Consider the following 24878-nt stretch of genomic DNA (forward strand, 5'->3'; position numbering starts at 1 on the left):
CCTGGTGCTGCAGCATGGTGGGCCCTCATAGGCAGAGGCGGCCCTGCCTGTCCACGTGGGGCCTCCTGCAGGCACCCCCTGCAAGCCTGGGATCACTGAGCAGCACCTTGCATTCCCCCAGGGATCTGCATGTGAGGATGAGGGCTGGGGGCTGGGGCCTGCATCAGGGCAGGACCGCATGGCCTCCCACCCAAGCTGCCACCCAAGGCACAGCTTCTGGACACAGCGCTGGCCAGGTCATCAGGGAAGGTGGTGGGCTCACTGTTCCCAGTGTACCCATGAGAACATGAGAGCCCACCACCCGGCGGGGGCACTCCAGGTGACCCAGTGCTCACACCTGAGGAACTCTTCAGCTCCGTGTCTGCACAGGGCTGTCCATGCAGCGGGTTCTGTCCACCACAACCCCCAGGCACTCTGGGCAGACTGCCCCCAAGGTTTTCTCCTGACCTTGGAGTCTCTTAGAATGCCAGCAGGGGGAAGAGGAGAGGTGGGCACAGCTACCCAACCATGTGTGTGCACTCGGGTCTCCTGGCTCCCGTGGGCAGGCTGGGGTCCCTGGCTGAGCACAGGGAGGGGCAGTACCCCTGAGGAAGGGCCTCGTTGGGAGCCAGCCACCCGCCCTGGGCTGGGAGTGTGGAGGAGCTTTAGGGCTCTGACCGTGACCCTGAGCTGGGGCACCCCCCAACCTGAGGCCACGTGTCCACCAGCCTGGCTCACCTCCACGTGCCACTGCTTGCCCAGCGCGTTGACCACTCGGCCCTCGATGGGCCGGCGGCAGGCCCCACAGATGGGGACGCCCATCTTGTCATGGCAGGGCAGGCAGTAGAGCTCACCCTTCAGCTCGCGGGCCTCGGCCGTCAGCTCCTTCCTGGAAGACAGCGTGCAGCCCCCAGGTGCCACCCCTGCACTTCTGCAGGGTCATGCCAGCAGCGCCTCCACCCCAGGGCACGGCTCCCCGAGGGGCCCATTCTGTCCCTGCAGAGCCAAGGCGGCAGCGCCTTCTGATCTCTGGGCCCTTTGAAGACTTCCTGTGCCCCAGACAGGCCCTGGAGCACAGACTTCCTGCACAGCCCAGAAGAGTGGCCTGTGTTCTGCACCCAGGCCTCTGAGAAGCAGGTCTGTTCTCGGGCCCCCCTCCTCCTCCAAACCAGAGGGGGTGTCTGGATAGGCACGGAGAGGACTGGAGGGGACGGTGGGGGTGGGCGAGGACGGGGGCTGAGGGGCTGCCTATGCAACTCCTCTCTCCAACACCAGCACCAAGCCCACTCCCGGTCTCTTGCCCTGCCCCCTCAGGTCCCTTCCGCTGCTCCATCTCAACCCTCGTCTGCAGTCTAGGGGTCCAGCCCACCCACCTCCTGAGTCTCAAGTGCCCCCCAAACAGAGCCCTGGAGAGAGAAGCTTCCTGCCATGGCTGCTTCCCAGCCCCCAGCCCACCTCTGCCCTGCAGCCTTGCTCTCGGGACCCCTCTGTCTGCCCACCCTGCTCCCCTCTCCCTCCTCAACACTTCCCCAGGTGGAGGCCCCACCGCCCTTACCCTGGGCCAGCCCTGGCTCCCCGCCCCTACAACTGCAGGGCCGGGCTGCGCACCTACCCACAGTGGGTGCAGTTGAAGTGGTCAGGGTGGTAGGCGTCGCTCCTGAACATGAGGGGCTGCTCGTCGATGACCAGGTGGCACCGCTGGCAGATGTACTTGCCCAGGCCCTTGGCCTTCTCACGGTTGTGGCAAGGCCGGCAGAGATGCCTGCGGGAGGCGGGGGCATTAGGGGCAGACCCCCCACTCACACACAGCCTGGCCACCTCCAGGAGAAGAGAGCCCAGACCCCTGCAACTTCACTGAGCAGCTGGGGGCTTCAAAGGGGCTCAGCCCAGGGTATGGAAAAGCAGACTGCCCTGTCACAAGGCCCAGAAGGTCACAAGTGTGTCCTGGGAATGGGACGCATGCTCAGCAGGAAAGACGCCAGAATGCTCGAGGTTACTGTCTCTGGATGGTATTTTCCTCTTTGTACTTTCTCTAAGCCTGGGGCATGCTGCAGAATACAGTAGACATTTAATTGATATCTGCTGAAAGCATTATTTTCCCAATGTATTTAACACACACGAGTTATAATGAGTGTCACTGTGCCCAGCAGAGTGGCCAGTGAGTGTCCCGGGAGGCCCACTCACCCCCTTCCTTCGGGGTTTGCCAGATGAAGAAGGGCCCAAACACGTACAGGCGATTTCTGTCTCCAAAGACAAGCACTGCTATGTCAGATGGAGGCCCCCAAACCCAGGAACTGTCACTACAGAGTCTTTTTGTGAAGACCTCAGAATAATTTCTGATGCTACTCGCTGTGTTGGACGACAGCTGTGTTCTCAACGGAGAGACAAATCAACATGGTTTCTGTTTCCTTGGACCTCAAAGGTGGCAGGAATGTAGATTCAGAGTCCCCAGGCAAAGATACACAAAGGCCCCAATCCAACACCCCTGGCCCCCGTCTCCACCTGCCACCCGAATCTCTCTCTGGTGCTCCTGCTGCATCCAGGCCTCCCTTCCCCCAGGCCGCCCAGCCCCAGGGGCCCTCTCCACCCCTCACCAGCCTCCACGGCTGCCCGACGCCCAGTGTTGGCCCCTCTGACAGGCTGGTCAGGGAGGATACGGAAGAGATCCAATCACAGACCCAAGATCCCCACCCAGGTTATGGTGGGCAGACCCCAGATGCCAGGGCCACCCATTCAGCATCCCTCCCTGGACCCCGGGACCTGCTACTGCTGGGTCTGGACTCCATCCTGCACAGCACTGTGCTCCATCTGCCCTGGGGTGTCTCATCGTCAGCTGTGTGCAGGGCAAGGGGCCCAAACAAAGGCCCAGCAGCCACTTGCTAAGCTGCCGACTGGCTCTCTGTGCCTCCCCAAGACCCTATGTGCCCAGCAGGGGGCAACAGCTCAGGGTCAGTTGACTGAATGCCTGGGTGAATGAATAACTGTACAAGAGAGGAAAGGAGCCTCAGTGGGCATCATCTCCCCTCGACTACTGGCCAGAGCCCTGGCTCTTACACCCCAGCGACGGGAAGCAGTTGTGGCCTGTGGCTTCAGTCTTCATCACCACAATCCCTGAAGCCCACCCTTGCCCAGACACCTGTGCCCCAGCCCCAACCCCAGGCCACCTCCTCATCAGGTCTGGGGCTGAGCTGCCCCACCTGGTGCCTATGGCGGCCAGCCCATGCCCCCTGCGGTGCCTCTGTCCCAGACTCAGCATGTAGGCCCCATGACCCCACTCCACATTCTGGTGACTCCTCCTGAGCGTCAGGACAACACTCAACCCACGAGGAATTACTTCTGTTTCAAAGATGCAGGAATCAGCTCAACGCCTCAAAACTCCATCACCACGGTCAATGCCCTTGAAGCCATCGACAGTGATCACCCCAATAACAGAAGGTCTGTGAGTCCAGAAATGCCCGGCTCAGGGTGGTTAGCTTCAAGCCACCACCTTTCCAACCAGCCTGGGCCAATTCTTCCAGACAGCCGCCTGCGGGCACAACAGGAAAGAGACCTGCGCCCCGGCTCAGACACCTCACACCCGGCTGGCTCTCAGGCCAGACAAACTGGGAAGCCCATCTCTCTTGAAGGAAGTCCAGATGGGAAACAGCTTCTCAACAGACCAGATCACAGCACCAGATCTAAAGGTGGCCTTCAGAATTCTTCTTCAGGTTGAATTAGGATCAAATCTAAGAATTCTAAATTCAAAATGCAGCAGAAAAACAAAACACACACACACACGGAGCCTAAGTTCTGGAGTAACACATGCTTGGGTTCAAATCCTGCCTCTGTTGCTTCCTACTGTTTGCTGATGGGTGAGTTTCTTCATTTGCCTGAGCCTCAGTTTCCTTGTCTGTAAAATGGGGCAATAATCCCAGCTGCACAGGGTGATGTGAAGAGACAAATTTAAGACACTGTCGCTTAAATGCTAGCCACATACATACAGTTTTCAATATTTAAACAACAAAACGTAAAGTCTTTTGAAACCAGAAGGGTGATTTGGTTTCCCATGTTGCTGGATGTATCATTTTTAGAAAGACAGAGAGAAATGAACTTTGTTCACTCAGTCTCAGAGGCGGCCGCCGGCAGCATTCAAAGGCACCCCAGCCCGGAGCCACCCCAGGGAAGAGCCCCAGGGCCAGCGGTCAGATTCATGGGCTCCCGTGCAGAAGGGGAGCTGCACCGGCGAGCACCCGGCCTCTGAGCTGAGCCGCATCCTCACGGACAGGACAGCGCCCCATTATGAGCCTCCTGCAGCTGTGCCTCGCTCCAGATAAAGGCCATGATTTATTCTGTGTGCCCAAATGGGGCCTCATTATACAGGGCAGGACACAAGGACCCTACACCAAGTGTCCTCAAAGAGTCGCCTCTCACTCGGTGAGCAAGACTCCTCGGCCTCCCACCCTCCGTTCACAGGCCCCCTCCGCCGTCTGCGGGCGCAGGCCTGGGAGCGCCGCCTGTTGCCATGACAGCCGGCCCCTCCCTGCCCCCCATCAGTAGGAAATCATCCCCTTCTGAAACGTCCTGTTGTGTCCCTCAGCTCCAGCCCAAGCCCCCCACCCAGCCCCCGCCTGCTCTGAGTCTCTGAGACAGTCACACACTCAGACTCTGTGGCCAAGCTGGGGGCGGGGGGCATGGGCTAGGGACACACTAGAATATTCACGCTCCGGTGGCAGCAGCAGCAGCAGCCAGAGGAGCAGCCCGACACACAAGGGACCCCTCAGGAATGAAGCAGCCTTTCAGGGCCAGAGGGGCTGTGGTCTCCCTTCCTCTCCTTAAATAGCCAGCATTCCACCCACAGCGGCAAGGAGCCCCCTGCCACCACCGACACCCACGGGCGGAGATCACCTGCTGCCCCGCAGACCCCTGTCCCTTCCTCCTGGACCGGCAGCTAGAGGTAAGGGGCAGGCTGGGTGGGGCGGACTGGGAGCCCAGGGCTAAGCAGAGGAAACACTCAGCGGGGAGCCCTGCCCAGGGAGACAGGCAGCAGCCTGTCTCGTCCCATCTCTTTGGTGATGGTCTGACCTGTGCATCGAAGGCTGACCACAGTCTGAATTCACAGCAGCCCACAAAGCGGTGTTTTGTCCCTCTGATGGGGGCTTGCAGAGGGGAAGTGGCTTGCCGGCAGTCCAGGCTGCAATGACAGCACCGCTGCCCCTAACCATTAGGCAGCCTTGACCCATAGAGGAGCCAGATGCCTGGGAGAGGGCTCCGGCCAGGGATGGAGGGGCGCTAATGCAAAGGAAACTGCCACCACCTGGCCATGGCGCTGCCACCACAGGCCCTCCCCGAGGCCACACATGCCCACCTGCCACCTCCACAGAGGCCTAAGACCTGTCCTAGATGCTCGACTCACCCACAGCCACGGGACCCAACGCTGCCCAGGCCCCGGCCCATGCCACGCCCTTTCCTCTTAGGGACACCGGCTCGGTGGCCGTCTGACCAGTGAGTCGTGAGGAACCAGCGAGTCTAGACTGAAGTTTGTGTTTCTAAAGGGCAACAGAGAGTGAAGCGGGGCCCATCTCAGACCAAACTGCAACAATCAGTATCAGAACTCCTCAAACGGGGGACAGAAAGGGAGAAGAAACCTCAGCAAACCTGAAACAAACCAGAAAGCTGTTTAAAATGGAGTCTCAGTCCCAGAGACAGCGAGGGGCACGCCCTTCGGCCCGGGCAGGAAGTGGAGGGCAGTGCCCAGGCTGAGGCCCCCGGGCTGGAGGCAGGAGGCACCACGGGCCCACCTGGTGCCATGAGATACGCCACCCCTGCCGTCACTCAGGGCCCTGAGCCCAGTAACACTCTGCCGTCACTGTCCTGAAACTCTTCCTTTTTGAGCAAGGGGCTGCACATTCTCATTTCACACATGGGCCCCTAAAATGAGGAAGTGGCCCCAGGGCCAGGAGGGGGTGCTGAGCCTGGGAGACAACTCCACGGCAAGCTCTGAGACTGAGTCACACTCCCCACCCTGGCAGTCTTCCAGGGAGTAAGACCGTTTCCCCGGTCTCACTTCCAGCTCCAGGGCCAATGTCCCCTGGTCAAGTGACCTAAGACAAGTTAGCAGACACTCCGCCTTGATTCCCTAACCTGTAACATGGGGCTAAAACTGGTTTGAGCCAGCACAGGCAGGCCCCCACCATGCCAGGCAGAGTGGTCAGTCGTACCTATGAGCTGCTCTCTCGTGGGGCCAGGTGATGCCTGCACTGTGGGGCACAGCACAGGCCTGAGGGACAGCCTGGGGTGGAGGGCACCCACCTTGGCCCCTTCCCACCCCCAGGTTCTAACAAGGGCCCCTCACTCACTGGGCCCCGTCTCCTCTTCCAGTCTCCAGGGCCTCCCCGCACACACCTTCCTCCTCTCCTGCCAACCTGAAAACAGCACACCTGTGTGCCCCTCCCATCTACCATGGGCTGTCCTCTCTGCTTGCCCATGCGTCTGCCCTGGAGCCGTTCCTCCAGCCTCCGGGTCCTCACCCCCAGCACATGCAACACGACACCCTCAAAGTCACCGGCCCCCCTCCCCTGCCACCGTCCCACCGGTACCTGCTCCCTGTCCTCCCCTGCCTCACAGGCCCTGTCAAGGGCTGTGTTCCTCCCTCCTTTTACCTCTCCTCCACAGCCCCCTTCAGAGCCCTCAGCCCTTCCCCAGGGCTTCGGCCAAGCCTGTCTCCCTCTCCCAAGCATCACTCACCCCGCCTTCTTCGGCCCTCAGCTCTCCGCCCTCACCGTGGTTTTAGCAGTCCTAGGGAAAGTGCCAGCCGAGACCATCCAGACCAAGTCAGAGGACTGTGGAACCTGGATTCATGGGGAATGGGGTCCCCATGAGGAACTCCACATTGGACTAAGAACAGACCCTGTTCCTGGAAGCAGCAGGAAACCATCTCTGGTGTTAGAACTTCAGGCATCTTGAAACACTCTGAAGCCGGGGGCAATCTTTTCAGGTAGGGGAACCTGCCTAGAGAAATAGCTAAAAGGTAATATTATTAGGTAGTTGCCCTCCCCTTTGCTTGAGGACATTGATGGCCAGGTGCTCGGGCCAGCCCTCACCCTCCATGTGAGGGCCACAGCAGCTGGCCACTCGCTCTCCTGAAGGAAGGGTGCGGCCCACCCTTCCCTAGGGCTAGGGCCACCACCATGCCTGCTTCTCCTCCATGTGAGGATGGCTCCAGCCTCCTCCTCGAGGGGCTGCTGTGTCCATGAACAGTCACCATGCCCTCTCTGCCCCGTGCCACCAGCATCCTGAGACAGCCCTGTGGAGTCAGTAAGAGGAGAGGGGGCTGGGCGCAGTGACTCATGCCTGTAATCCCGGCACTTTGGGAGGCCAAGGAGCGCTTTGGGAGGCCAAGGAGAGAGGATCACTTGAGCCCAGGAGTTTGAGACCAGCCTGGGCAACATGGCAAAACCGTCTCTACCAAAAAATACAAAAATTAGCTGGGTGTGGTGGTGTGCGCCTGTAGTCCCAGCTACTCAGGAGGCTGAGGTGGGAGGATCACTTGAGCCCTGGAGGTTGAGGCTGCAGTGAGCTGATTGCACCACTGCACTCCAGCCTGGGTGACAGAGGGAGATCTTGAAAAAGAGAAAGAAAAAAAGAAAAAAGAGAGGGGGGAGGGGAGGGGAGGGAGGAAAGGAAGAAAGAAAAAGAAAGAGAAAAGAAAGGAAGGAAGTAAAAAGAAAAGAAAAAAGGAAAACAAAGAAAAGCAAGCAAGCAAGCAAAGCGAAGTGAGAGCGAGGAAGGTAGGAAGGAAGGAAGGAAGGAAGGACGGAAGGAAGGAAGGAAGGAAAGGAAGGAAGGAAAGGAAGGAAGGAAGGAAGGAAGGAAGGAAGGAAGGAAGGAAGGGGCAGGGAGAAATGTGCAGAGTGAATTTGCTGCAGGCAGGACCCTGGCTGTTCGGTGCAGAGCCAGGCTCGCCCAGGATGAGGACCCTGCCAGGGCTGCGGCCCGTGCCTCCTCCCCTCCTGCTGCCACAATGGGCACAGGCAGGATGCCAGCTTCTCTTCTGCAAACCTCTCTCCAGCCTCTGCTTCAGCCTGGCTGTGCAGGGTGGGGATGGTGGATACTGGGAAGCCGGGTGCCCAGAGGAGCCCCAGAAGCTGTGCCATCATCAGCACCCACCTGGCCGAAGCCCGCTGGTGACCCCAATTCAAAGGCAGGCCAGGCGCGCTGTCCTACCCTGGTTCCGGGCTGCGGGCTGCTCTGGCCCCACCGCCTGCCCACACTGCCACTCGCAGGCCTGGGTTGGGGAGGCAGAGTGTTTGGGACCCTCACTCTCCTTCTTCAATCTTCTGAGTTGACTAAAATCAAAACAAGAGTGGGTTTCTCTGCTGAGGGTGGGGAGCACCCTATCCAGACCCAGGGTCCACCAGATGGACATGACTTGTTACCCAGGACTGTCACAGGGCTCTGCACTTGGCCTTCAAATGTGGGCAAGCCACGGGGCCTCCAGGCCTCTCTGGGGCTGCAGATCGGTCCTCAACAGCGCTGGCCAGTGTCTCTGACGCTGGGTAAAATGGGTCTTCCCCTCCTGGAAGAGATGCTGCCCCCTGGTGGTGGATCTACTCTGGGAGAGAAAATACTCGCAGCTGGCCTGATACCCAGGCACAGGCTTCTCCTAAACACAGGTCTCCCCACCTGTCAGGATGTCCAAACGGAGTTGGTGGGCTGGGTCCAGAAAGCCCCCAAGAGAGATGCTGAAACTCTCAGGCGGGTAAAAAGAGCAGACCTCTGACGTCCCAGGGCACAGCCCTTGGGACTGGTGCTGCCATCCTGGGGGCACCCTCCTAAGTGCCAGGGAAGCCATGGTCAGGGGAAGCAGAAAGTGGTGACACCCGTCCCAGGGTGCTGCCATCCTGGGGGCACCCTCCTAAGTGCCAGGGAAGCCATGGTCAGGGGAAGCAGAAAGTGGTGACACCCCGGCCACTGCACCTGTGGGCAGGTGGGTCAGGGAGGGTCCAGGCACTCAGGATGAGCAGAACTCACCTGCCAAGGCTTGGGCTGAGGAGGAGCTGGAATCCCGGAGACACACTGCCCCCGCCCCTCACCACCCCTGTCACTCAGCACACCTCAGAGGCAGAACAGAAAACCCAGAGCCTCACCCAGGCAAGGCTCACATCCCATTCCCCGCCATGGCACTGACCCGGTCCTCCCAGCTCTGAGGAGCCTCAGATCTCCCGGGTGGCAGGGGTGCAGCTGCATAGTGGCGAAATTCCAAGCCCTGGTTCTGCGTTTGCCTTGTGCTGAAGTTCAGAATGCCTCTGACGCTCACGCACACCAAATGGACAAGGAGGTCCCCTCAGCAGCCCCGTGGGCAGTGCTGAGCTTGAAAGTGGGAGGTTCTGAAGGCATCGGAGGCCTGACTTCTGGACTTCAGAGAGCGTGAAGCTGCCTAGATCGCAAGCTCATTGTGAACTGTTTGCTTGTTCCCTCCAGGCTCTGACTCCAGCCAAAGCATGAATGGCCTTGAAGTGGCTCCCCCAGGTCTGATCACCAACTTCTCCCTGGCCACGGCAGAGCAATGTGGCCAGGAGACGCCACTGGAGAACATGCTGTTCGCCTCCTTCTACCTTCTGGATTTTATCCTGGCTTTCGTTGGCAATACCCTGGCTCTGTGGCTTTTCATCCGAGACCACAAGTCCGGGACCCCGGCCAACGTGTTCCTGATGCATCTGGCCGTGGCCGACTTGTCGTGCGTGCTGGTCCTGCCCACCCGCCTGGTCTACCACTTCTCTGGGAACCACTGGCCATTTGGGGAAATCGCATGCCGTCTCACCGGCTTCCTCTTCTACCTCAACATGTACGCCAGCATCTACTTCCTCACCTGCATCAGCGCCGACCGCTTCCTGGCCATTGTGCACCCGGTCAAGTCCCTCAAGCTCCGCAGGCCCCTCTACGCACACCTGGCCTGTGCCTTCCTGTGGGTGGTGGTGGCTGTGGCCATGGCCCCGCTGCTGGTGAGCCCGCAGACCGTGCAGACCAACCACACGGTGGTCTGCCTGCAGCTGTACCGGGAGAAGGCCTCCCACCATGCCCTGGTGTCCCTGGCCGTGGCCTTCACCTTCCCGTTCATCACCACGGTCACCTGCTACCTGCTGATCATCCGCAGCCTGCGGCAGGGCCTGCGTGTGGAGAAGCGCCTCAAGACCAAGGCAGTGCGCATGATCGCCATAGTGCTGGCCATCTTCCTGGTCTGCTTCGTGCCCTACCACGTCAACCGCTCCGTCTACGTGCTGCACTACCGCAGCCGTGGGGCCTCCTGCGCCACCCAGCGCATCCTGGCCCTGGCAAACCGCATCACCTCCTGCCTCACCAGCCTCAACGGGGCACTCGACCCCATCATGTATTTCTTCGTGGCTGAGAAGTTCCGCCACGCCCTGTGCAACTTGCTCTGTGGCAAAAGGCTCAAGGGCCCGCCCCCCAGCTTCGAAGGGAAAACCAACGAGAGCTCGCTGAGTGCCAAGTCAGAGCTGTGAGCGGGGGGTGCCGTCCAGGCCAAGCGCAGACTGTTTAGGACTCAGCAGACTCAGCAAGAGGCATCTGCCCTTTCCCCAGCCACCTCCCCAGCAAGCAACCTGAAATCTCAGCAGATGCCCACCATTTCTCTAGATCGCCTAGTCTCAACCCCTAAAAAGGGAGAACTGACAAAGGGGATCCATCGGCCACCCCTCTGCAGGGGCTTGTGATGGCTACAATGGCTCCTAGACACTCAACGACTTCATCTGTGGCAGGGAGAGAGGAGGCCGGAAGAACAACCCCTGAACAATGGAGGCCTTTCTTTCCCGCTAGGCTCCCAGCCTCCTTCCCGCTACAGAATCGCTCAGCGGCGAGGTTCAGCAGAAAGACCCGGAAGGCAGGCTGCAAATGACCCAGAAGAGGGACCTGGGAGTCCTGGTGGGGGCGGGGAGGGAGTCTCAATATTCCTTTGCAGTGCAAGGTACTCTGAGTCCCCTCTGTAGTGCCTCTGCCAGACACACACTGCCTGAGTTGAAGAGACACAGGCCACACATTTCGGGCTGGTTGCCAGCGGACGTCAGCACTCACGGCCTGCAGGGACTCAGCACAGCTCTGGATTCTGGATCTCTCCTGCTGTAACCCCACGCACAAGCCTGCAACCCCCAGAGCTCTTTGACAGGCTCCCAGGCCTCCCAGTCCTGGACAAACATGTACAGTCACAGGAGCTCAGCTCAGGCCAGGGCTGGGCTGTGCACCTGCCTCCCACTGACCCAGACCCACTTCCTCCAGAGAGGCCTCTCTCTGCCTGAGCTATTTCCCTTGCTAGTGTGCAGATATTTCCCTAACATGTCCTTTTTTGTATTTGTTTGTACAGACCATAAATATAACTGTAGCTTTAAGACTACACAGGTTGTTGTGTTTGGTCAACATGAAGCATTTCCCAGAACTTCTCTGACCCAAGAATGGTGAAGTGGTGGTACAGTGGCAGAGGCAGCCTCGTGGGCTCTCTTGCTGGGGCTCTGGCAGCTCACAGCACATCTGCCCAGATTCTGAGGTTCTGCACTGTGGAGCTGGGAGGGCCAAGTGGGGGCCCTCATTCCTCACTCTAGCTGCCACCCTGCACCGTCCTTACGGCAATACGCTTTTGTAGCATGTTTGACTTTCCAAAACGTTTCCAGCATCTTTCAGATTTCCCCCAACCAGCCCTTGGGGCAGTGGCCCTGTGCAAACCTTGGCTCAGGAAGGAGATTGGGCTCGCTCCACACACCCTGTCGGCGACGTTGCTGGTCAGCACGAGCTCCTGGTGCTGTCCCTCGGCCCCTGCACTGCACCGTCTGCCCCTCAGCCCTTCATTTAGACAAGCTGCTCAATGCCAGGTACCGCCCAGCTCCGAGGACAGTGGGCTGGACACCAGGCCCCAGGCCACGTGCCTCTCTCATGGGCAGCACACAGACAAGAGCTCGGTAGTGTCGGGGAAGCATCTAGGAGGAGCCGCGGGAGGGAGCAGAGTGCCCGGACAGAGAGAGTGTGGCAGGGGAAGCATGGCTGGGGCCTCTGGGGGGCGGCGCTGCCTCTCACTGATACAGGGGACGCATGCAGAGGCAGCCTTGGTGGTCAGTGGAGGAGAATCCCAAACTGCTTGTGCCTCATTGCGTTTGGGATGCCTGGTGGACACCAAGTGGAGGTGGCATGTGGGCAGCTGAGGACAGCGAGAGAGAGGCCTGAAGTGGAGCCCGGAATTGTCCAGACACACGTGCCATTTAGGGCTCTAGGATTCTGTCTGCAAGGGCAGCCATGAGGGCCGGGCACGGAGCCCCAGACGACTCCCCATGGAGAGACAGGGAGAAAGGTGACTCAGTGGAGGGGAGTGAGCAGGTGCAGCTGTGGGGGCGGGCAGAACCACAGGAACTCAGGGTCCCGGGTGCCAGAAGGGGGGCGTTTCTGCACCTCAGCAGCTGTGGTGAGGGCTGCTGAGGGGTCAAGAGGAGGTGTGGGTCCCTGGGCAGATGAGGCCAGGGTAGCACACGCGAGGGGCAGCAGGTGTGCTGGGAGAAGCCGGGGAGGAAGGCCCAGCAGTGTTTTTAACCCAGCTCCCCAGCCCAGTCCTTCAGAAAAGACGAGAGAGTGGCGTGGAGAAGCAAGCCCTGGAGAAAGTGTGGGGATGAACAGGGCTCACAGACAGAGGCCGGGCTGCACGGGATCTCAGAGCTAGGGCCAGGGGAGGTGGGAGACAAGGCCACCTGCTATAGGGACAGTGCTTGGGAAGGGAGAATGAGAGACCAAGGGTTCGCAGAAGGTGGGAACTTCTGGAGTACCCATGAGGTTTGTGGCCCTGAATTTAGAGTAAATGTGGGCATCTCCCTCCAGCCACACTGAGCTGCACAGGTACAGGCAGGAGAAGGTGGACAGGTGGGGTCAGTAGACGGGGTGGCCAGAGGGGTGGCAGAGTGTGAGGATTTCTTATGGCTCCCGAGAGGCTGCCAGGAGCTCGCTGAGCGTGGGGCCCTGTAAACTGGGAGCTGGACTATCCGCCCCGGGGTGACCTAGAGGGAAGGCAGCTACATCAGTGCAGGCTGCAGCACCGGGACCCTGCTGCACCCTCAGCAAGTGGGTAGCACACAGGAGGGGTGGCAGGTGTGCTGGGAAGGGCTGTGGCCCAGTCCTCTCTGGCCCAACACGGCCACCTCACCTGCCGGCATTCTTCACAAAGCCCAGGTCAGCCAGCTCCACATCACACAGCTCGCAGCGGAAGCAGCCCGGGTGCCAGTTGTTGTTCATGGCCTTGATGACGCGGCCAATGATGAACTCACCTGGAAGAAGACAGGTCCCTGCTGGCTGGGGAGCACGTGCCTGTCCCCTCTTCGGACCCTCCCAAGCCTTGTCCACCTAGCACTCCGCCTGCTCTCTGCCTGGCCCATGGGCTCCCTCGTGGGATGGTGATGCCTGTAGGGGGCCTGACGGCTGCTGCTCAGAGAGGCAAGGTGGGGAGTTAGGAAAGAGCTGGGCCAGTTCTGTGTGCCCCCTCGGCCCCCTGCCCCCCGCCACTGCTGCCCACTTCCCAGGCAGCCCAGGATGTGTACTGTCACCGGCCTTACCGCAGGATCCACAGCACGGAGCAAACAGCATTTGGAAGTCGTGTTCGCAGTACTTCCGGCCTTCAAACTGCAAAGGGGTCGCAGAGAGAGGACAAGCAAACCACCTATCATCCCCATGAGCAGCCCAGGCCCTTGTTGGGTCAGGACCTGACAGCAGGGGATGAGGCACTGAAGCAGGGGCATGCCAGGCTGAGGCTGGAGCAGTGGGTCCCAGGCCTGGCCAGAGAGGACATTGGCCCTTTTGGGATGGTGGGGTGCAAAGGGAGGTGCCCCCATGGAAGCTGGAGAGGTCGGTGAGGCCACCTGTCAAAGGGCCACTGGTGTCTACTGAGGATCTGGACCCTGTTGGTCCGGAGAACAGGCTGGGGGCGAGGCGGTTTTAAGCCAGGAGGGATGAGATCCAGTTTGAAGTGTAGTGTCACTTGGTCCTATTTCCTATACCTTCTCTGTGGGAGTATCCAGCTCTCTCAGAGGCCATGAAGACCCGGGTATAGGAGACAGAAGAAAGGGAACGCAGGAAGGGCCTGGGCACGGGGAAGTGGGAAGAGCTCAGGGCTGCGGCCAGCAGGAGCCAGTGTGCACACCCTCCAGGCGGCAGCTGCCAGCGAGGGCCCCTGTGCTGGCCACAAGCAGAGCCAAAGCCTGCCTCTGCTTTCCTCTAACAATTGTATTTTCTGTTTTTTAATTGGTTTTTCCCTGTTCTCTAAAATGAGTGTCTTATTAGACTAAACTGGATATAGCCCTACCCAGTGACCTGTAGAGTCAGGAAGGGCTTAAACTCTTTCAGCAATGAAAATCTTCTGGGCACCTACTGTGTGTGAGAGAGAGAGGCTTTGTTCTGGGCATATGGCCACCCCTCCTAGAGCTTTGCCCACCCCTCCCGCTGCCTCTACACTTAGACAGCATTTCTCAGGAGGCTGAAGGCACCGTGAGGAACAGCGGCTCTTGCTCTGCCAGGCGGACCACAGGCCCCACATCCATCCACCAGCCAGTCCCATCAGCTCTACCTTGAAACAGAGCCAGCATCTGACCCCTGGCCACCACCGCCACCACAAGCACAAGTGATGTTCTGGTAAATGCTCAACAGCCAGCTCTCTGGGGCGCAGAGGCAGGCCCTGCTGTGGGGCGTTTGCCAGTGTCCATGGTGTGAATATTCCCGTCATGGCCAACTCCTGGCTGCCAACATGACATCGATGCGGACTTGAGGGGAGATGTGCAGTGGCCACACCAGCACAATGGACAGAAATAACCCCATCAGCATAGACAATAGTAAAGTGGAACAAAATAATTAGCAAGTGGTATGCTTTGAGTATTTGTTACCTTTGTTTTTAATAAAATTGTATCCCATTGTACGTTGATATAATTTTTAAACAATAACTCTGTTGCCCAACTAGCTCCCAAGATTGTTGATGATTTAACAACTGCTCCTGTGAGCTGGTGGGGGCCCCTTCACTTTCATCTGGGTGATTGCACTAATTCAGCTCCTGGTCCCCCCGGCCTCCTGGCCCAGCCTCTGTTCCTGCCCCGCCTTACATTCTCTCCTCAGCACAGTGGCCACAAGCCTCCTTTTTTTTTTTTCTTTTCTTTTTTTTTTTTGGATGGAGTCTTGCTCTGTCCCGCAGGCTGGAGCACAATGGCGCGATCTCGGCTCACTGCAACCTCTGCCTCCCAGGTTCAAGTGATTCTCCTGCCTCAGCCTCCCGAGTAGCTGGGATTACAGGTACCTGCCACCACCCCAGGCTCATTTTTTGTATTTTTAGTACAGACAGGGTTTCACCATGTTGGCCAGGCTGATCTTGAACTCCTGACCTCAAGTGATCCATCTGCCTCCGCCTCCCAAAGTGCTGGGATTACAGGCATGAGCCACCGTGCCCGGCCAGGTCACCTTTTCAAATGTCAGCAGACAGTGTGACTCCTCTGCTCCACACCCCGAGGTGGCTCCTGCCTCTCGCAGAGGGGAAGCCTACGGCTCTGTAGAGGCCCGTGGGGCCAAGCGAGATCCACCTCCCTGTCCTCAGCTCCTGGCCCTCTCCCTCTCGTGCCCTCGGCTTCCATCACACCAGCCTCCCTACTGCTCTCCATACACCCCATGTTCTCCCACCACAGGGTCTGTGCATATGCGGTGCCCTCTGCCCAGTATGGCTCCCTCCCCTCAGGTGTGCCCAAACCTCACCTTCCCTGAGCACCACCCCACCCCACCCCGGGAACCCTGACCCCCAGGGCATCAGCACCAGCTGGTGGGCTGTGCGGTTGCTGTGCTCACTGTCTGGTCCCCAGGGAGGGCAAGCACCACCAGGGCAGGCTCTTCCTGCCCCCAGTGCCTGCCCAGCATCTGCACAGAGGAGGCTGGTGAAAGATGGCTCTCTGTTAGCACCCAGGGCACCTGGGGTGCTGTTCACATCTCACAGGTGAAGGATGGGCCCGTGCAGGAGCTCAAGCCTGGTTCTGGGCTGGCTCCAGACCTGGCCCTGTCACCAGTCGGGACCACCGCATGGAGCCCGGCCCACCCGCTCATAGAGGGCAGACTCCGAGCTGGGTCTGAGAAAGCCCTCAGTAGTGTCCTCACCTCATAGAAGAGCCCCTCGGGGAAGGGCCGGAAGCACTGGGCACACACGAAGCAGTGCTCATGATACAGCTCCCCATTGCTGTTGACAATGCGCTCGGCGGGGGAGAAGCGGGCCTGGCAGCGCTGGCACACGGCGTTGGCCAAGGCGTCCGACATATTGCTGGGGGCGGGAGACAGGAGGGGTGAGTCAGAGCTGGTCAGGGGTGCAGATGGGGCACACGCGGGGGCCTGCGCCCAACAGACACACCTCGTATTAAAAAGTGAAGACGCTCTACGGGATCAGGAAAATCGCTCTAACCCAGGGTGCAGGCTGCTCAGTGCTTGTAGTGCCCACTCCTTGGGGTGTCAGGGGCCCAGTCAACTCCCACTTGGGCCCCTATTACCCCTTCTTCAGGGACCAGAGAGTCTCGCACACAGAACACCACCCAGCACAGGTGAGCAGCTCTGTATTCACACTCTTATTTAATCCCCAAGGCAATAGTGCAGCTACTATTATTATGGCCTCTTCCAGAAAAGGGACCTAAGCCTCAGAGAGGTTGAGTAACTTGCCCAAGCTCACACAGCAGAGCGGGGTCCACACTTGAACCCAGACTGCTCAGTCTTCCATGGTTCCATCCTCTGCACCATGAGTTAGTTTCAAACTGACTGCCTCCAATAAACACATAACCACCCAAACACAGAGCAGGCAAGAGGGTAGCCGGGTGTGTGTGCAGAGTGGCTCAAGCCTGTCATCCAGAGCACTGTGGGAGGCCAAGGTGGGCGGACCCCTTGAGCCCAGGAGTTCGAGACCAGCCTGGGCAATATGGCAAGAACTCATCTCTAATAAAAATACAAAAAAACAAAAAAATCAGCCAGGTGTGGTGGTGCAAGCCTGTAGTCCCAGCTACTCTGGAGGCTGAAGTGGGAGGATGGCTTGAGCCTGGGAGGCCGAGGCTGCAGTGAGCTGTGTCCATGCCACTGCACTCCAGCCTGGGCAACAGAGCGAGACCCTGTCTCAAAATAAAAAATAAATAAAAAAGACAAGAGTACGAATCTTTGAGACGAGACGGGAGTGTGGTGAGGGGAGCAAATCTCATCCATACTGGGCACCGCCTGTCCCCAGAGTCAGTGGTGGGTTTCCTTCTGGGAGGGGTGAAATACGAACGAAAAGCCCACAGTGAGCCAGGCCCGCAATCAGTCCAGCCCCAGGGCCCTTGGGCACAGCCAGGAGGGGCCTTTTAGACTCAAAAACAGGGTCAGGATATAGTCCTAAACACCCCAACTGCCTCTACGACCTTCAAAGAACCGGATACCCCACACCTTTTGCTAGGAAGGGAGAACATGGGTTCTGTCTCAAGTGTCAACTCCAGTGGATTCCTGGAAGGCTGGGCAGAGAGGGATCATCAGGCTCGCTGGGGAGTGACGCAACCAGCTGGTAACGTCTGCCTGGTTGCAGCCGGGTGGTGGCAGGACTCGAGTGCAGTGCCTTTGGGAATACCTCTCCGCCTGCTCTGCCTCCCAGGATGAATCCCACCCAGCAGTCACTGCCGCGACATCATGAGGGAAATGCTTGGTGAGTGAGGCTCCTGTCGGGCTGTTCTGCGGCCTGCAATCTGGGCAGGGCCAGTCTGAAGATTGTCAATCACAGAGAAGAGGGGCCTTAGGATGAGTCCAGGGGTGGACGACAGGGCTGCGCTTAGGGTCTGGGCATGGGCTGTGGGCGGAGGGTCTCACAGGAGGCTGCTGCGAAATGGAGATGGACTGGAAACTTGAAAGGGGCACCCAGGCTGTCCTTTCTTCTCTGCTTAGGAACCCATGTGGCAGAGGCTGTCTGGAAGGCCATTCAACCAGGCCTGCTGGGCTTCTGTCCACCTTGGCCTGCCCTCTGGGGTGCTTAGGAGACCAAAGCCACCATGTGAGCCCACATTTAGGCCAGAGGGGCAAGGAAGCAGAGATGGTGGCAACAGGAGTTGGGAAGAAACCAAGAAGAAAGGAGGCCTCGGCACCCAGCGGCTGGTCCTCAGTCCTCCCAGCTCCCTGCTGGTCTCCACGGGGCGAGCCAGGCAGGCCACCAGGGTGGAGACTGGCCGCCCCAAGCCACCCTCGAGGGCTGGGCAGGGCTTCACTAGGACAGGCTTGGTTTCCTTCCGGGAGAACACTGTGAACCTCCTCTTCTGAAACACACGCCCAAGGTGGCAGGGAGGACGTTCCAGTCCCTGCCCATGAGCGAGACCTTGGGAGTCTTAAGAGAAGTCGGTAATCAACAGGAAATCCCATGGCTCTGGGCCTGGAATTCCTCACTCCAAGGACCCAGAAAACGAAGCCAAATTAAGGACTTCCAACCAGCCCCAGCCTTTCAGATTCCGCCTTAGAGCCAGACCTCTAGACCCCAGTGAGTGAGCACACATCCCTCGCACCCCCTTCCAGGCTCCTGTTCTCTGCCTCCAGGAACTGCTGTTTAGGGCCTGCACCCACACGCCTGCCCCCTCTGGCTTCCAGGTGTGCTGACCCTACTCCCACGGGCCAGGTGCTGCTGGGACCCGTGACTTTCCTTGTGGTTATGGGCACTCCTGCCCCGCTAGCCCAACTGCTTCACCACCCTTCCTCCCTCGCCCTTTCATAAACAGACCCTCAATTAGCACTCCCCAGTTACCTTGCTTCCCACTGAAAGGGGAAGCTGGCTGGGCTTCTGGTTGGGGTGGGGACTTGGAGAACTTTTCTGTCTAGCTAAAGGATTGTAAATGCACCAATCAGTGCTCTGTGTCTAGCTAAAGGTTTGTAAACACACCAATCAGCACTTGGTAAAAACTGACCAATCAGCACTCTGTAAAATGGACCAATCAGCAGGATGTGGGAGGGGCCAAATAAGGGAATAAAACCAGGCCACTCGGGCCCACAGCAGCAACCAGTTGGGATTGCTTTGCTTGGTGTGGAAGGTTTGTTGTTTTGCTCTTTGTAGTAGCTATTTGCTGCTGCTGGTTCTTTAGGTCTGCGGTACCTTTATGAGCTGTAATGTTCACAGCGAAGGTCTGCAGCTTCAATCCTGAAACCAGCAAGACCATGAATCAACCGGGAGGAATCGTTTTGAGGAACAGATAATTCTGGACGTGCCACCTTTAAGAACTGTAACACTCTCTGGCAGGGTCTGAGCCTTCACTTCTGAAGTCAGGAAGGCCACAACCCCACTGGAAGGAAGAAACTCCGGACATATGTGAATGTCTGAGGGACCAAACTCCAGACATACAGTCTTGAAGAACTGTAACACTCACCGTGAAGGTCCATGGCTTTATTGTTGAAGTCAGCGAGACCAAGAACCCACCAAAAGGAGCCAATGCTGGACACACCACCAGGGCCGTGACAGCAGCCTGGCCCCACACACACTCCTCTACCTTGCAGCTCGTCTTCTAGTTAGACCTGATAGCCAGTCCGTAACCAGTACCCCGGCTGGTCTCTGAACGCATCCAGTGAGATCATTGCTGCCTGTGGCCGACAGTATCGCACAAAGCATGGCCTGTGGGGGGGCGGTGGCGGATGTGGGGGGAGGAGGTGGCAGATGTGGGGGTGGCCACCTCCTTGTGCCCAGGGGCTGCCCCAGCCCAAGTCACAGGCAAGAGAGTCCCTAACAGCAGCTTTGTGAGGGAGCATTCCACTCGAAGGGCAAAGATGTGACAGACAGAAGCATGCAGAGACAACGGAGACTCAGCACCATGAGAGAACACGCTTGCTGGCTCCTGCAGGGGAGGAAGAGAGGCAATGTGACACAGAGAGGCTGGCAGAGGCCTGGACCCAGCCGCTCAGCTCTACACCTGATATCCCCAGCCACCAGCCTGGGACCTGGAGAGAGGTGCTCGCTTTTGTAGGCGTCACGTTCTCTTCTGTAAAGAGGTGCACCAGAGAAACAGCCACATCGAGGAGCCGAAGTGAATGAATGGCACCCACGTGTCCAGCACAGAGCGCCAGGCCAGGCAGGGCAAAGCGCTGGATAAAGAGAACTGTTGTTTTCCAGCAACTCTGGGAGCCTTCCAGAGTCCCTCTGCATGGCTCAGCCCAGGGGAAGGCCTGTAGGCTGCCTGCGGTCCCTGCGAGAGGTCAAAGGGTCAGAGACGTGGACATTCCATGTCCTCCTTTGCACATTCCTTCAAGATAGAGAACACAGAGTCTGCCCAGTTATCCCCCAGGAAACACCACTACCCACCCCCAGCTGGACTAGGTAGAACGTACTGCCCAGGGCGCACCCAGCCTGGAAGCCAAACCCCAGAGGTGGGGGAGAGCACACCATCTCATGCCCTCCTTCAGCCCTCTCCAGCACCCCAGAATGCTCTGTCTTGACAGCCAATACAAGCCAATTTGTTGCAAGATGTCCCTGAGTCTGGGGTGGGATCAGAGGAGCCTGCTCTGTTCCAGGCCTTTGTATAAGGGGAGGAGGCTGGTTCCAGATAAGGAGATTGAAGCACAGAGAGGGTCAGTAACCTGCTGAGGGTCACACAGGATTGGACTCATGTTCCTCCCATCTCCTCTTGGCATCCCCCATTCCGGATTCTGTTTGTTCAACAACCCCAGACCTTCCTCCATCCCAGCCTCCCCGATATCTGAGTCTAGGAAGAGTGTGTAAGGATCTGGGAAGAGTCGGGGGCCAGCCACAAGGAGTCTGGTCACACCCAAGATGAGCCAGTGTTGCTGAGGCCACGTCAGCCTGAGCAGCAGTCAGGCCAAGGGTGTGTCCCCTATAGCCAGGCACACCAGGCTGCAACCCTGGCCCGGACGCCCCCCGTCTGTGTGACCTGCAGCACAAGACTCTGAACCTCAACTTCCTCATTTATAAAATGGGCCAGGAATAGCTACCTCCAGGGACTGTTGGGAGGGTTCAGTGAGGCCATTCCTGCAAGCACAGCCCATGCTTCTGTCCTTCTTCCAACGAAGTCCTCACTGAGCACGAGCACCCGCACTAATAGGCACTATTTCAGATGCAGAGGGTTTCGGGGAGGGACCCTACTGCAGCACAGCCCAGGGAGCAGCTTCAGTCCCTCAGCACTGCCTGGGCCTCCTCCCTGCCCCGCCCCGCCTCCATGAAGCCAGCCAGAGGCCAGTGTCAGGTCACCTGGCTACACGAGGTCAGTAAAAATGTACACAAAGCCAGCCCACCATGGGGACGCTAGAAAATTTAACATGCTGCCTGTTCTCACTCCTAGGTGGGAATTGAACATTGAGAACACATGGACACAGGAAGGGGAACATCACACACCAGAGACTGTTGTGGGGTGGGGGGAGTGGGGAGGGATAGCATTAGGAGATATACCTAATGTTAAATGACGAGTTAATGGGTGCAGCACACCAACATGGCACATGTATACATATGGAACAACCCTGCACGTTGTGCACATGTACCCTAAAACTTAAAGTATAATAATAAAATGAAATGAAATAAAATAAAAAATTAACATGCTGCTTTGGGCTGCTATACACAAGATGCATTGACACCATCAGAAACAGACTCCAAATCAGTATGAAACCTGTCTGAAATTAGAGCTTTTTTGAAGCCCTTGCCATATCTCTCTGCTCTTGCGGCTTTACTTTTAAGCAGGTACACCTGAAACATGTTACACTAACAACAAAGAACTGACAGAGGACATGAACCAGAAGTTCAAAGAAAAACAGTGTGAATAGTCACATGCGCATGCATGCTCAGGGCTGCCCCAGGCCTGTCATCATCGTGCCTGTCCTGCCTGCACCTCAGCTGTGGTATCAGTACTGTGAAAATCACTCCAGAACAGCCTTGGGGCCATCAGTGCCCTGGCCACTGGTACCACAGTTACGCCACAAGCATCCAGGGCTGTCCAGAGGTTGACCAGGGAGGGTGCCTGCTCCAGCTCTGCCACAGTCAGGTGAGTGACTTGGCCTCCTGAGTCTGGGGGTCCCCACCTGAACAGCAGGCTGCACCAGACCTGCCGTGCCAGAAGCGGGAGCCCAGCATGCAGCAGGGACTCCACAGATGGCCGTGCTGCCGGCCTGCAGTTCCTGCCCTCCACTCGGTGTCCTCCTTCCTCTTCTGTTCTCAGCAGAAGATATCTTTGATGGCTCAGTCCTCTAATTGCCGCTCTGGGAGCCCTCCCTGACCACACACAAGGAGCTGAGAGTGGGCTGTGCTTGCCCTGGGTGGCATTGGCCTTCCTCTGCTCCTGGGTCCTCCAGGCCCTCCCCTACCTCTGCGACTTATGTTCCTGGCTCCCTCTCTGGCCCCCCCAGCCCTTCTGCCCAGCCTTGGCCTCCTCCCCAGGGTCCCTATCTGTGACTTTGATGCCAAGGACCACAAGGTTACAGCCCTATTGCTCTCTCTTCCCCACTGGCCCCTCGGCACTGCAAAGGCAACATGTCCAGGAGCTTGTCCTCATGCCCCTGACCCCAAACGTGAGGGGAGGTGGCTCCACCACCATAACCGTGCCCCTCCCAACCTCCCCATCCAGAGCCAACTCATTCTCTGAGATGCCCTGAGGACCATCCTGAACCCCACTGCTGGAGTCAGTCTAACCTGGGTTCAAATCACAGCGTAGCCATGTTTGGGGTGGGTGAGTCCAGCAGGTGCCTGCTCCGCTCAGAACCTGTCTGCTCATCTATGAAGTGCAGCATGATCACCCCCGTCTGAAAGCAGTGCTGGGGGCTACACAGGCTCCCTCGTCTCTAACATAGGTCCCTGGGCGCACCCTGCCAGGAGAGCTGATCACAGGTGACATCCAACCCTGTTAGATAAAGTCGCACGCGCCCACCCTGTCGCCAACCTAGGGCCCATCCGACGCCGGGGCAGAGAGCCCACGGCGTCGGAGGGCCCCGGCCGGGTTTCCGAGGGAAGGCCTGCCCTGCCGCCGCGGGTTTCCGGCCATTGTCCCCGCCACCCGCCCCGCCCCTGGCCACCTACCCCTTGGCGGGCGGCGGGCTCTGCCGGTGCTGGCGCCGCCGGTACAGCCCCGACGCGGCCAGCGCACCCAGCCGGGCCGCCATGGCGCGGGGCAGCCGCCTTGAGGTCGCGGGCGCGGGCCGCCTGGTGCAGGGGCTATGGGACCACCTCGGAGGGGAGGCGCGGCCGCCTGGGGCCAGACACCAAGACGGGACGGGCGTGTGGGCGCCTCCCCCGCGCTGGTCGCGAGCTCACGTTACGCGCTGGGATCTCCAAAGGGCAGCAGAGTCAACTCCAAATAGAAAGGATATTGTTCGCGCCGCGGGGGCAGCTCCTGAAAGCTGAGGCTGGCAGGGGTTGGGTCCCGCTGGGAGGGGACTGGTCTGGGAAGGCCCCAGACAGCACTGAGGTGAGGTCCACAGTGGCAGCAGGACACCCAGGAGGTCTCCGGCTGCCACCTGCCAGGAGGAAAGCCTGTGCCCGTGGACACACTGAGGAGGGCAGAGTCAGCTGAGGAAGACAGGGAGGACCTGGCGCCTTTAGGATCCCTGCCAACAGTTAGGAAACCGAGGACCGGAGCCACACAGGCCCACATTCTGCTTTGCTCCCTTCTCTGAGAGCCTCTGCCACAAACATCACCGTGGGGCACCCAGACCAGGGCAGAGCCGATCCTCTGGATCTGGCCAACAAATGGTCAGGCACCCCAAAAGAGGTCCATATTTTAGAGAAAAGGCAATCCTCCAGCTTCCAGGGGAGCAGACGCAGAGGGACCTGGTGGAAACCACCAGGAAGGCACCATGTCCCCCGCATTTTTACCCAGAGAGACTGGCAAAGTTACTTGTGATTCATAAACACCCGCGGTAGGCATCCAAACTGTGACCAAGGTGAGCCTGGTCAGCAGTACAATAAAGATCCAGAGCACTCATGGAAATCTTTAGCATTGATTCCATTTCCCTGAAAGACCTTTCTAGAAAGGTCAGAAAGCTTGAGCAGTATCTTCTTCTGCCTTCTGAAAGCAAGAGCTGGCAGCCGTCACTAAAGACAGCAGGGCACTGATCCTCCCAAACTAGGGTGGGAGAAAGCCTTGGAGGGGTTCACTGGCACTCAGATACCAGGCCCACACGCCACCGAGGAACACACTCACCCAGCAAGTCCCAACAGGAGGAGGTACTCATTAAGCACCCTGGCAGTCAAGTGACGACAAGCATTGGGTACAATATAATTTGTAAATATAGTCCAATTCCAAAGTTGCCCAACACTGATCAGTTCAACAAATAGTTTTTAAAGGTGGCCCCAGGGGCTAAAGGGCATGGAGAAGCTGAGCCCAGAGGAGCCAAAATGAATAGGGAATACCGCTGACTCTCTGATGTAGGTAGCCGAATGCTTAAGAAAACTTACACAGAAAACGTTCTTACAACAGCTACAAGTCAATGCCATAGGGCCTAGGCCCTCTCACCACTCCCAACTCAGCCCATCCGTGTGGAAATCCTCAACACTAGAATCCAGGATTCTCATGCAGACCCGCAGTTTTCCGTAAGGAGGAAACATTTATTTAGGGCTCCAAGGGTCACATATAGCACTGGAAAGGAGGCTACAGCCACAAGTGTTTTGCACAACATAATTTGTAAATGAAGTTCACGCACAAGTTTACCAAGTACTAATCAATTCAACAAATATTTACTATAAAAGCGGACATGGAAGGCTAGAAATTGAGAGAGGCTTAGAGTCTGATTGAGCCCAAATCCCAAATCTCTGCACAACCTTACCACCCATTCTGCAGCCTGTCCTGCTGCAGGGACGGGATTGGGAGCCACAGATACTGTAAACTGAATCTAGAACTCTATACAAAGTATTATACACCATGACCAAATGGGATTTGGGTCAGTGCTCT

At 58.2% G+C, this 24878-nt stretch overlaps 2 protein-coding genes across 12 annotated transcripts in view; one reads left to right on the forward strand and one right to left on the reverse strand.

Moving 5' to 3' along the window:
* The window catches only part of LIMS2 (LIM zinc finger domain containing 2), a 62348-nt gene that overhangs the window by 2895 nt on the left and 34575 nt on the right, over positions 1-24878 (reverse strand). For 3 of the 11 annotated variants that reach the window (XM_054678973.2, XM_063791049.1, XM_515779.8), the window contains 5 exons: positions 16120-16279; positions 13554-13620; positions 13148-13268; positions 1592-1741; positions 718-868 (listed from right to left, as the gene is read on the reverse strand). In XM_054678973.2, the coding sequence (XP_054534948.1) occupies positions 718-868; positions 1592-1741; positions 13148-13268; positions 13554-13620; positions 16120-16275 (645 nt within the window). In that variant the 5' untranslated portion in view covers positions 16276-16279. Of the gene's footprint in view, positions 1-717; positions 869-1591; positions 1742-6314; positions 6413-6702; positions 6792-13147; positions 13423-13553; positions 13621-16119; positions 16280-23008; positions 24107-24878 lie in introns of those variants that run through there. The other 8 variants (XM_001138773.7, XM_054678972.2, XM_009443256.4 and 5 more) reach the window with 8 other exon arrangements.
* Positions 8649-10478, forward strand: GPR17 (G protein-coupled receptor 17). Its single transcript, XM_016949693.4, has 2 exons — positions 8649-8712; positions 9439-10478. Exons 1-2 carry the CDS (start codon positions 8649-8651, stop codon positions 10476-10478), a joined length of 1104 nt encoding a protein of 367 aa, XP_016805182.3.

The sequence above is a fragment of the Pan troglodytes genome, chromosome 13, assembly GCF_028858775.2.
Source record: "Pan troglodytes isolate AG18354 chromosome 13, NHGRI_mPanTro3-v2.0_pri, whole genome shotgun sequence".
In the NCBI taxonomy this organism is placed as follows: Eukaryota; Metazoa; Chordata; class Mammalia; order Primates; family Hominidae; genus Pan; species Pan troglodytes.

Bases quoted from the DNA above. Each gene is read 5' to 3' on its own strand.
- GPR17 (XM_016949693.4), top strand. From the start codon at position 8,649: ATGTCCAAACGGAGTTGGTGGGCTGGGTCCAGAAAGCCCCCAAGAGAG. The intron at 8,713-9,438 runs GCGGGTAAAAAG...TGTTCCCTCCAG, and splicing joins AGAGATGCTGAAACTCTCAG to GCTCTGACTCCAGCCAAAGC.